The 12,958-nt window shown below is 43.4% G+C and overlaps 1 protein-coding gene across 2 annotated transcripts in view; it reads right to left on the minus strand.

The window, feature by feature from the left end:
* The window catches only part of LOC143289997 (uncharacterized), a 58,470-nt gene extending 51,882 nt beyond the window's left edge, over positions 1 to 6,588 (minus strand). For both annotated transcript variants that reach the window (XM_076599295.1, XM_076599294.1), the window contains exon 1: positions 6,167 to 6,588. In XM_076599295.1, the coding sequence (XP_076455410.1) occupies positions 6,167 to 6,254 (88 nt within the window). In that variant the 5' untranslated portion in view covers positions 6,255 to 6,588. The remainder of the gene's footprint in view (positions 1 to 6,166) is intronic.
* Positions 6,589 to 12,958: the final 6,370 nt, after the last annotated feature.

Below are 12,958 nucleotides of genomic sequence, written 5' to 3' on the forward strand. Positions count from 1 at the left end.
CAATAGTATCAACGACATCAACAACAACAACGATAGTAACAACACCACCAACAATAGTATCAACAACAACAACAACAACAACGATAGTAACAACACCACCAACAATAGTATCAAAGACAACAACAACAACAACAACGATAGTAACAACACCACCAACAATAGTATCAAAGACAACAACAACAACGATAGTAACAACACCACCAACAATAGTATCAAAGACAACAACAGCAACAACGATAGTAACAACACCACCAACAATAGTATCAACGACAACAACAACAACGATAGTAACAACACCACCAACAATAGTATCAACGACATCAACAACGATAGTAACAACACCATCAACAATAGTATCAACGACAACAACAACAACGATAGTAACAACACCACCAACAATAGTATCAAAGACAACAACAACAACAACAATAGTAACAACACCACCAACAATAGTATCAACAACAACAACAACAACGATAGTAACAACACCATCAACAATAGTATCAACAACAACAACAACAACGATAGTAACAACACCATCAACAATAGTATCAATGACAACAACGATAGTAACAACACCATCAACAATAGTATCAACAACAACAACAACAACGATAGTAACAACACCACCAACAATAATATCAACGACAACAACAACAACAACGACAACAACAACAACAACAACAACAACAAAAGAACAACAGCACCAATATCATTATCATCATCAACAACAACAGCAACAACAATGAAAGACGAATAAGAACAACAACATTATCATTATCATCATTAACAACAGCAGCAGCAGCAGCAACAACAACAATAAAAGAAGAAGAATGACAACAACATCATTGTCATCATCAAGAACAGCAGCAACAACAACAATAACAACAATAAAAGAAGAAGAAGAAGAACAACAACAACAACAACATTATCATGAGCAACAACACTGAGACACGGAGGAAGAAAAAAAAAAACAACAATAAAAAACACGAAAACAGGAGCAAGGGTGTGGGGCTAATGACTGATCTTGGCAACGAAGTTTGATGATGATGATGATGATGATGATGATGACGACGACAACGATGATGATGATGATGATGATGATGATGATAATGATGATAATGATGATGATGATGATATGAGTATTTCTTTATGATTATTCACGGTCTGAGACCAAGCTCTTAGCGCTTTACAAACACGGAGTCATTTGCACAACAGGCTGTCGTCTAACTAAGCAGAGCACGCACGCACGCACGCACACACACACACACACACACACACACACACACACATTCACACACACACACATTCACACACACACACACTCACATATTCACACACACACACACACACATATACACACACACACACACACATACACACACATACACACACATACACACACACACACACACACACACACACATACACACACACACACACACACACACACACACACACACACACTCACATATTCACACACACACACACACACACACACACACACACACACACACACACACACATACAAATACACACTCACAACACACACACATTGACACACACACACACACACACACACACACATACAAATACACACTCACGACACACACACATTCACACACACACACTCACAACACACACACACACACACACACACACACACACACACACATACACACACACACACACACACACACACACACACACACACACACACACACACACACACATATACAAATACACACTCACAACACACACACATTCACACACACACACTCACAACACACACACACACACACACACACACACACACACACACACACACACACACACACACACACACACACTCTCTCTCTCTCTCTCTCTCTCTCTCTCTCTCTCTCCCGGATCCACAGGCTTACTGCAGACCTACCTACCCCCTCCCAACCCCCAACCCTCACCCCCCCCCCCCTTCCTCTCCCCTTCCCTACATGTCGGGAATGAAAAAACAACAACAAAAAACCAAAACAAAACAAACAACAAAAACAAACAAACACGCAGTTGAAAAAAAAACAAACTCTTTTGTGTTTGTGTCTACCTCGCGTCGCGTCGCCAGCCCACCCCCCTTACCACCCCGCACCTGCGTCACTCCCCCCCCACACACACACACACACCACCACCACCTTCCCCAATGCGTGAGTATGAGCAAGTGAATAGATAGATCAATAAATTTGTATTTGTACGGAAATTGATTTGTATTTGTATTTCTTTTTATCACAACAGATTTCATGCAGAAGGGTATACATAATGAAGAACCCCCCCCCCCCCTTCACCCCCCACCCCCCAACTCACCCACACCCGTGCACACACATGCATACACACACGCGTGCGCGAGCGCGCACACATACATACACACACGTGCGCGCACACACACTGACAGCACCCCCTCCCTTCCCCCACACACTAAGATTGACAGATGGATAGGACAGTGAGTCAGAGAGAGACACACACACACACACACACACACACACACACACACACACACACACACACACACACACACACACACAGAGAGAGAGAGAGAGAGAGAGAGAGAGAGAGAGAGAGAGAGATGTCATCAGTATAGACGTTCCAGAAACATCCGGGTGTTCAAAAGGTACAGTACTGTTATTGTCTCTGAAATCTACGTGTGGCAAGTGCAGCATACTACAGTGACTACCACCATCACCAATATTACTTGGACATTTGTCACGATTATGATAGAACGAAATGAATAGATTTATGCATGCATAAGAAATAGAACGAGGGAAAAAAAAGAAAAGAGCAAAACAAAACACGAGGAAATGAGACAGCAAGAAAAGAACAACAACAATAAGTGATACAATAAATAAGACATAACTGACCCCTTTGTTACTGTCTACAGTAATTCAAAGATCAGAGTTATTTACTGTTGGAAGGGGTGAAGATGTTTATGCAGACTTGATCTGAAAATAGGAAGAGAACTGCCCGTTTGTATGTGCAAAGGAAGGGAGTTCCACAGAGATGCACCCGAAAATGCAAAACTAGTTTTGAACAAATCAATTCGGGTACGTGGCAAAATGTATTTGTTAGAGCCGTATCGGCATGAGGCTCGTGTAAGCAGGTGTTTGAGATATTGTCGTGCCAAGTTATTGTGTGTTTTGTACATGAGTAATGCTTTGTTGAATTCTAGCTGGTTTTGAAGTGGAAGGATATTTAACCTGGCTTGCTTTTCTAACGTTGACAGTGAGTGATCTGGTAGAATTAATCTGGCTGCTCTCTTGTGGAGAGAATTTAGTTTCTTAAGATGAACATCTGCAGCACAGCTCCAGACAACAGATACATAGTTGACGTGAGAAAGACAGTGAGCGTGGAAGAACATTTTGCGAGCTTCACTGTTTATGTAAGGTTTGAGCTGATTGAGTAAGAACAGCCTGCGTGCCAACCTTTTACAGACAGAATCAATGTGAGCTTGCCATTTCAGTTCTTCATCAATTATGACTCCCAAGACGCGGTGCTCGCGAACTTGATCTATGGAGGTATCATCGACATTCAGGGTGAGAACAAGGGGATTTTCTTGGTGCTTTTGTCTTGACGTGATAATCATACTCTTTGTTTTTTGGGGATGAAGTGTCATACAGTTGGATTTGCACCACTTAGAAACATCACTTATGCCCGTTTGAAGAGAATTCTGAACTGAAGCAACGCTGGCAGCACTGGAATGAAGGGAAGTGTCATCTGCAAAAAGGACACACGAGATTCTGGAGTCTGATAAAGACAAAGGAAGATCATTAATAAATATGCAGAACAGAAGTGGCCCTAAAACAGATCCTTGAGGAACTCCACTTTTTATTGCTCCCGTAGAAGAGAATCTACCATTGGTGAACACATGTTGTGTTCTGTCGGTAAGGAATGATTCGAAAAAGGACAGCGTGGTGGGGTCTCTGAGATACAATGACAATTTTGTGAGTAATATTTCGTGGTCATCGAGATCAGAGAGAGAGAGACAGAGACAGAGAGACAGACAGACAGAAAGAAAGACAGAGACAGACAGACAGAAAGAAAGAAAGACAGAGACAGACAGACAGAAAGAAAGAAAGACAGAGACAGACAGACAGACAGACAGAAAGAAAGACAGACAGACAGACAGAAAGAAAGAAAGACAGAGACAGACAGACAGACAGAAAGAAAGAAAGACAGAGACAGACAGACAGACAGAAAGAAAGAAAGACAGAGACAGACAGACAGACAGACAGACAGACAGAAAGACAGAGACAGACAGACAGACAGACAGAAAGAAAGACAGAGACAGACAGACAGACAGACAGAAAGACAGAGACAGACAGACAGACAGACAGAAAGAAAGACAGAGACAGACAGACAGACAGACAGACAGACAGACAGAAAGAAAGACAGAGACAGACAGACAGACAGACAGACAGAAAGACAGAGACAGACAGACAGACAGACAGAAAGAAAGACAGAGACAGACAGACAGACAGAAAGAAAGACAGAGACAGACAGACAGACAGACAGACAGAAAGAAAGACAGACAGAGACAGACAGACAGACAGAAAGAAAGACAGAGACAGACAGACAGACAGAGACTGTGTGACCATGAGAGAGTGAGACGGAGAGAGAGAATACACGGCAAGACAACTCAAACATCTTGCTTCACGAGGCTCCAGCACGAGGCCTTTGTTGCTGCTTCCATCATCGTCTTCTGCATCGTCTCCTTCTTCTTCTTCTTCTATAGCATCGTCTTCTTCTTCTTCTTCTTCTTCTTCTTCTTCTTCTTCTTCTTCTTCTTCTTCTATAGCATCGTCTTCTTCTTCTTCTTCTTCTTCTTCTTCTTCTTCTATAGCATCGTCTTCTTCTTCTTCTTCTTCTTCTTCTTCTATAGCATCGTCTTCTTCTTTTTCTTCTTCTTCTATAGCATCGTCTTCTTCTTCTTCTTCTTCTTCTTCTTCTTCTATAGCATCGTTTTCTTCTTCTTCTTCTTCTTCTTCTTCTTCTTCTATAGCATCGTCTTCTTCTTTTTCTTCTTCTTCTTCTTCTTCTATAGCATCGTCTTCTTCTTCTTCTTCTTCTTCTTCTTCTTCTATAGCATCTTCTTCTTCTTCTTCTTCTTCTTCTTCTCTTCTTCTTCTTCTTCTATAGCATCGTCTTCTTCTTCTTTTTCTTCTTCTTCTTCTTCTTCTTCTTCTTCTTCTTCTTCTTCTATAGCATCGTCTTCTTCTTCTTCTTCTTCTTCTATAGCATCGTCTTCTTCTTCTTCTTCTTCTTCTTCTTCTTCTTCTTCTTCTTCTTCTTCTTCTTCTTCTTCTTCTATAGCATCTTCTTCTTCTTCTTCTTCTTCTTCTTCTATAGCATCGTTTTCTTCTTCTTCTTTGGCACTGAAAAAGAACCCATGGCAACGAGAGTGTTGTCCTCTGGCGAAATTACGTAAAATGAAATCCACTTTCATAGGTACACAAATATGTAAGCATGCACTCAAGGCCTGACTAAGCGCGTTGGGTTATGCTGCTGGTCAGGCATCTGCTCAACAGATGTGGTGTAGCGTGTATGGATTTGTCCGAACGCAGTGACGCCTCCTTGAGAAAGTGAAACTGAAACTGAAACTTCTTCTTCTTCTTCTTCTTCTTCTTCTATAGCATCGTCTTCTTCTTTTTCTTCTTCTTTTTCTTCTTCTATAGCATCGTCTTCTTCTTCTTCTTCTTCTTCTTCTTCTTCTTCTTCTATAGCATCGTCTTCTTCTTCTTCTTCTTCTTCTTCTTCTTCTTCTTCTTCTTCTTCTTCTTCTTCTATAGCATCGTCTTCTTCTTCTTCTATAGCATCATCTTCTTCTTCTTCTTCTTCTTCTATAGCATCGTCTTGTTCTATAGCAACGTCACCCATCACAGAGTTTATCACACCAATCTGCACTAGTAGCAGCAGTGATCAGCAGCAGCAGCAAAGAACTAGTATCAGTATCAGTATCAGTATCAGTAGCTCAAGGAGGCGTCACTGCGTTCGGGCAAATCCATATACGCCACACCACATCTACCTAAGCAGACGCCTGACCAGCAGCAGCGTAACGCAACGCGCCTAGTCAGGCCTTGAGGAAGAAGAAGTAGCAGTAGAACCATCGCTCAGTGCACCATTGCTCAGTCATCACTGTGCTTACCTTCAGTGGGCCGACAACTCAACATCACCATCAGCAGCAGCAGCAGCTGTAGCATGCAAGAGAACACAGCTGGCATTGCTGTCCCCATCCTGAAGGAACCGCTAACTGGGTTACCGGTATCACAGGTAACACAGTTGTTGGTTGTTGTTGTTGTTGTTTTTAACTAACAGCTGGGCATCACAGGTAACACAGTTGTTGTTTTTTTAAACTAACAGCCGGGTATTGTAGGTAACACAGCTTTTTAAAACTAGCAACTGGGTACTGCAGGTAACACAGCTTTTAAAAACTAACAACTGGGTATCACAGGTAACACAGCTGTTTAAAACTAACAGCTGCGCACACACACACACACTGTATTTCACAAGGACACCCGAGCAAAAATAATGTGAAGAGCTGAGTATCCTGTTCTGGTGTGTTATATATATATGTCAAAATGGGGTCTTATCATGCGATGAAAAAGTAAGGCTGTCGTGCCTCTGTGGACACTGTGCTGTTGGCTTCGTGTCAATAGTGGCAGACGTGTTTTGAACCACTTAGAACTTCCTCTTTCATTCGCTGATCAAGTTTCAAGGGCAAAATAAGGAGGTGGTGTAAAGTTGGGGGTGTGTGGGGGTGGTGGTGGGGGTGGGGGGGGGGGAAGTGGGAGGAGGGTTACAAATTTATTTGTTTGGCTTTCTTCTTCTTCTTCTTCTTCTTCTTCTTCTTCTTCTTCTTCTTTCACACTGCTCAACTTTCAAGGGGACGGACAATGAAGGGTGCCGTAAAGTTGGGAGTTGGAGGAGGGGGTTACACGTTTGTTTGTTTTTCTTCTTCTACTTCTTCTTCTTCGTCGTCGTCGTTGTCGTTTTTGTCTTCTTCTTCTTCTTCTTCTACTTCTTCTTCTTCTTCTTCTTCTTCTTCTTCTTCTTCTTTCACACTACTCAACTTTCAAGGGGACGGACAATGAAGGGTGCCGTAAAGTTGGGAGTTGGAGGAGGGGGGTACAAGTTTGTTTGGGAGGTACAAGTTTGTTTTGGTATAGCTTCTTCTTCTCCTTCTTCTTCTCCTCCTCCTCCTCCGTCTTCTTCTTCTTCCTCTCTCTCTCTTCCCCCCCTCTCTCTCTCCCTCTCTCTCTCTCTCTTTGTGAGTGCAGGGGCACGTGATAATATTTCTCTCTGTCTGGGTCCTGAATCAGCCCCCCCCCCCCCCCCCCCCCCCCCCGTTTCAGGCGTTCTCTCTGTTTGTCAGTCTGTCTGCATGTATGTATGTAATTTCTGTCCCTCTGTCTGGCTGGTTCTCTCTCTCTCTCTCTCTCTCTCTCTCTCTCTCTCTCTCTCTCTCTCTCTCCCCTTCTCTCTCTCTCTCCCCCCTCTCTCTCTCCCTCTCTCCCCCCTCTCTCTCTCCCTCCCCTCTCTCTCTCTCCCCCTCCCTCCCTCTCTCTCTCTCCCCCTCTCTCTCTCTGTGCATATTGTTACCATATGCCCAGTGTTTGTGTCTAGAAGGCAACGTGAAATTCCTGTTAGAAATTACAATCATGGACCAAATCACTCACCCACACTCCTCACCCCCACGACAGCATTTTAAAGGCTTGAATTGCGTTTGTTTTGTGGTTTGTTTGTTTTTTTCTTCTTGGTTCTTCTTTTCTTCTTCCTTTTTTTTTTTTTTTTTTTTTTTGTCTTCTTCTTCTGCGTTCGTGGGCTGCAACTCCCACATTCACTCGTATGTACACGAGCGGGCTTTTACGTGTATGACCGTTTTTACCCCGCCATGTAGGCAGCCATACTCCGCTTTCTGGGCTGTGCACACGCTGGGTATGTTCTTGTTTCCATAACCCACCGAACGCTGACATGGATTACAAGGATCTTTAACGTGCGTATTTGATCTTCTGCTTGCGAAAACACACGAAGGGGGTTCAGGCACTAGCAGTTCTGCACATTATGTTGACCTGGGAGATCGGAAAAAGTCTCCACCCTTTACCCACAGAGATTCGAACCCGAGACCCTATGATTGAAAGTCCAACGCGTTAACCACTCGCCTGTTGCGCCTGTCTATCTTGATTCGAAATTCTACGTTGTGTTTGTGCAAGTCCTTCAAAAGAAAGCATATTTTGTTTGTTGTGAAATGCCAGTGTGTTGAAATATACCTGCAATTGAATCTCATTTTGCAGTTGACTTGTGTTTGGCACCTTTAAGTATGTTGTCAACGACCTCCTTCAAATGGGGCCGTGGTGTCGTTGTCTCTCTGTCTCTGTTTCTCTGTCTCTGTCTCTGTTTCTGTGTGTCTGTATGTCTCTGTCTCTCTTTCTGTGTGTCAATGTCTTAACCTTTCCACTCTCACACTCTGTGTGTTTACCTGTCCGTTTCTGTATCTGTCTGTGTGTTTTCTCTCTCTCTCTCATTCTGTCTCTCTCATTCTGTCTCTCTGTCTCTGTCTCTCTGTCACTCTGTCTCTGTCTCTCTCTATTTCTGTAACGTTGTTCACGCGCTGGCATGTTTATTTGCATGCACGTCTGTATGTGTGACGTGACAGATATGTACAACCGTACATGTTGGCCTAGAGGTAACACGTCCGCTTAGGAAGCGAGAGAATCTGAGCACACTGGTTCGAATCCCATAATTTGGAATTCCATAATTGCTAGCATTTTTCTCCCCCCTCCACTAGACCTTGACTGGTGGTCTGGATGCTAGTCATACGGATGAGACGATAAACCGAGGTCCCGTGTGCAGCATGCACTTAACACACGTAAAAGAACCCACGGCAACAAAAGCGTTGTCCCGTGCCAAAATTCTGTATAAAAATCCACTTCGTTAGGAAAACAAATAAGAATGCAGGCATATTTTTTTTAATGGATGACGCTCTCAGTGTAGCGACGCGCTCTTCCTGGAGAGAGCAGCCCGAATTTCACACAGAGAAATCAGTTGTGACAACAACAAAAAACAAAAAAAGAGAGTAATACAATCTGGTGCCTTTTCATTAAAAGCAGATGAGGTGTCGATCAGTCCACACAACTTTGACAAACTCATTGAAACTGAAATTCAGTCTAATATCAGCATCTTCGATGGACAGACTATAAACAAATAAACGATCTCTGAAACTGAAAAACAACAACAACAACAAAAAGAAAAAGAAACAACAACAAAAAACCGTGTGCAACACCAGACTAGCCATTTTTCTTCCTTTTCGGCTAAAGACAGATCGTGCGGACATGAGATGCGTACAAGCCAGTTTTTAATGGTGTGGTTATGCATATTGTGTGTCTTGTGTGCATATTGTGTGTCTTGTGTGCATATTGTGTGTCTTGTGTGCATATTGTGTGTCTTGCACGCGGCGTCGAGGTGGGTCGTGTTTATTGTGGGGACTACGGCAATGAGAGAATACTGCTACCGTGTTCCCCATACTGACAACGCACACCCGCAGTTTGACATAGCGAACAGATTGTGCATTCGTGTGGAAAATTCAAGTGATTCCTATATAATTGTGTGTGTGTGTGTGTGTGTGTGTGTGTGTGTGTGTGTGTGTGTGTGTGTGTGTGTGTGTGATCTTTCGTGTGTGTGTGTGTGTGTGTGTGTGTGTGTGTGTGTGTGTGTGTGTGTGTGTGTGTGTGTGTGTGTGTGTGTGTGTGTGTGTGTGTGATCTTTCGTGTGTGTGTGTGTGTGTGTGTGTGTGTGTGTGTGTGTGTGTGTGTGTGTGTGTGCCACAGAGAGAGAGAGAGTGAGGGAAAGAGAGATGGTTTATTCATGTATTGACCTAGGCCATTTATGAATGGGAATGTGAACATTATTTTATATAAACATCATATCACAACAGATGGATGTGAGCACACACACACACACACACACACACACACACACACACACACACACACACACACACACACACACACACACACACACACACACACACACAGATGGGGTGGAGAGAGTTGGCATTGCACACATTGCATACATCTCACACACTCATCGCGAAGTCATATTAGTCGCAAGAAGAGAACTGGTTTCTTTGTTGTTTATTTGTGCGTGCCTTATCAATTGCGCGCGTGTGTATGCGCGCGTGAGAGAGAGAGAGAGAGAGAGAGAGAGAGAGAGAGAGAGAGAGAGAGAGAGAGAGAGGGGGGGGTAGTGAAGGTCAGTTTTGAAGGTAGACACATGAAAAAGGTTGACGACAGATCCTGGATTTACGCATCACAATAGGTATAGTCTGTCTGTCTGTCTGTCTGTCTTCCCACATCCTGTTTTTTCCATTGAAATCAAGTAATGAGACATAACCTTTATTTACCTTCCCCCCCCCCCTTTCCTTTGCGAACACACATGCATGTAGGTGCACATGCATAATGTCAGTTGTTGCTGTATTGCGACAGATTAAGGAAAGAGAGGTCATATTTCATTTACGTTGCGTCATCGATCCTGCAGAGTCTTGGAGAGCACTGCGCGCTCCACGTCACGTACCACTGCCCGTGGGGAGTTCCTGTATGTATCTTTTATTTGTCTGTACACACACACACACACACACACACACACACACACACACATACATATGGAGAGAGAGAGAGAGAGAGAGAGAGAGAGAGAGAGATCTCTCTGTGTGTGTGTGTCTGTCTTTCTGTGTCTGTGTCTGTGTATGCAAAATACAACTCGATAATTTTGGTTTGATATTATTATACGTTTACATTTGTCGGTATAATTATTGTGTTTTCATTATAGGTCCACACCATGCTCTGTCCATTACCCCTGGAGCCTATTTTCTCAGTTCACCTTGGCGATGAATGGCCTTTGTGTCAGCGGGAAGCGATTCTATGGCCCAGTATTGTGCAGGCTTTCGTCTGCGTAAACAACATTTTAGGGAGAAACCTCTGCAGAGAACTTCCTGGACTGTGTGTGTGTGTGTGTGTGTGTGTGTGTGTGTGTGTGTGTGTGTGTGTGTGTGTGTGTGTGTGTGTGTGTGTGTGTGTGTGTGTGTGTGTGTGTGTGTGTGTGTGTGTGTGTGTGTGTGTGAATGTGTGTGTGTGTGTGTGTGTGTGTGTGTGTGTGTGTGTGAATGTGTGTGTGTGTGTGTGTGTGTGTATGTGTGTGTGTGTGTGTGTGTGTGTGTGTGTGTGTGTGTGAATGTGTGTGTGTGTGTGTGTGTGTGTGTGTGTGTGTGTATGTGTGTGTGTGTATGTGTGTGTGTGTGTGTGTGTGTGTGTGTGTGTGTGTGTATGTGTATGTGTGTGTGTGTGTGTGTGTGTGTGTGTGTGTGTGTGTGTGTGTGTGTGTGTGTGTCTGCGTAAACAACATTTTATAGAGAAACCTCTGCAGAAAACTTCCTGGACTGTGTGTGTGTGTGTGTGTGTGTGTGTGTGTGTGTGTGTGTGTGTGTGTGTGTGTGTGTGTGTGTGTGTGTGTGTGTGTACTTTTTTTTCTTTCTTTAACTGGCCATAATTTATGTCGTGAGGAGAGAGGAGAGAGAAGGTTCGGTTTAGTTTAGGTCAGGTTAGTTCAAGTCAGGTCAGGTCAGTTCAGGTAAGGTCAGTTCAGGTCAGGTCAGTCCAGGTTAGGTCAGGTCAGTTCAAGTCAGGTTAGTTCAAGTCAGGTCGGTTCAGTTCAGGTAAGGTCAGATCAGTTCAGGATAGGTCAGGTCAGGTCAGTTCAGTTCAGGTCAGTTCACGTCAGGTTAGGTGAGTTCAGATCAGTTCAGGATAGGTCAGGTCAGGTCAGGTCAGTTCAGTTGAGTTGCTAAAGAGGGCGTCACTGCGCGTTTCGGACAAAATCCATACACGCTACGCACCATAATCTGCTACACAGGTTGGGAGGTGCACTGGCCAGCCACGTATTCCAACACCCCTCGTCAGGCCTTCATGGGAAAGAAAATGAAATAAAATGAAAAGTAATAGAATAAAATGGCATAGATAGATAATAGATAAACAGATAGATAAATAAAGAAACAGTTATTCATTAATATACAGACAGACGGATAAAAATGACATTTGTATTGATACATACATAAATTGGTAAACGAATCAATATGAATTAATAAAACCAATAAATAAATAGATAAATAAATAGATGGTGTTTATTTTTGACGATGGTAAATGTGACGTGCTTTGGTTTGCTGTGATTTGCACCTGTGTGATTTAATAATAATAACAATTGTATTTATATAGCGCTGAATCTTGTGCAGAGACAAATCAAAGCGCTTCTACACCAGTCATTCACACGCATGCGTAACTCTAAAACTGAAGAAACTGAAGACAAGGAAGAGGCAGGCAAGGGAGGCTATTCTGGGAAGAGGTGGGTTTTAAGGCCAGACTTGAAAGAGCTGAGTTTGGAGACTTGACGAAGCGAAAGAGGAAGTTCATTCCAATTGCAAGGTCCAGAGACAGAGAAAGAACGGCGGCCAACAGTCGAGTGTTTGAGTCTGGGTATGCGTAACAGAGTGGATCCGAAGCCGATCGTAGTGAGCGAGATGGAGTGTAGAGGTGAAGGCAGCCGCAGATATAGGAAGGGGCAGTTTTGTGAATACATCTGTAACATAGAGTGCTGATCTTGTACTTTATTCGGTATGAGACAGGGAGCCAGTCGAGATGTTGCAAAAGAGGAGTGATGTGCTCAGATCTTTTCTTTCTGAGGACGAGTCGGGCAGCAGAGTTTTGTATGCGCTGAAGGGACTGAATGGATAAAGCAGGCAGACCAGACAATAGAGATTTACAGTAGTCAAGGCGAGAGAGAATGAGAGAAACGACAAGTCTAGATGTTGCGTCAGTGGACAGATATTTCCGGACGGCACTGATGCGCCGCCGTTGACAGTAGCAGGACTGACATGTCTGACTGATAAATT

The sequence above is a fragment of the Babylonia areolata genome, chromosome 14 (assembly GCF_041734735.1).
Source record: "Babylonia areolata isolate BAREFJ2019XMU chromosome 14, ASM4173473v1, whole genome shotgun sequence".
Lineage (NCBI taxonomy): Eukaryota > Metazoa > Mollusca > Gastropoda > Neogastropoda > Buccinidae > Babylonia > Babylonia areolata.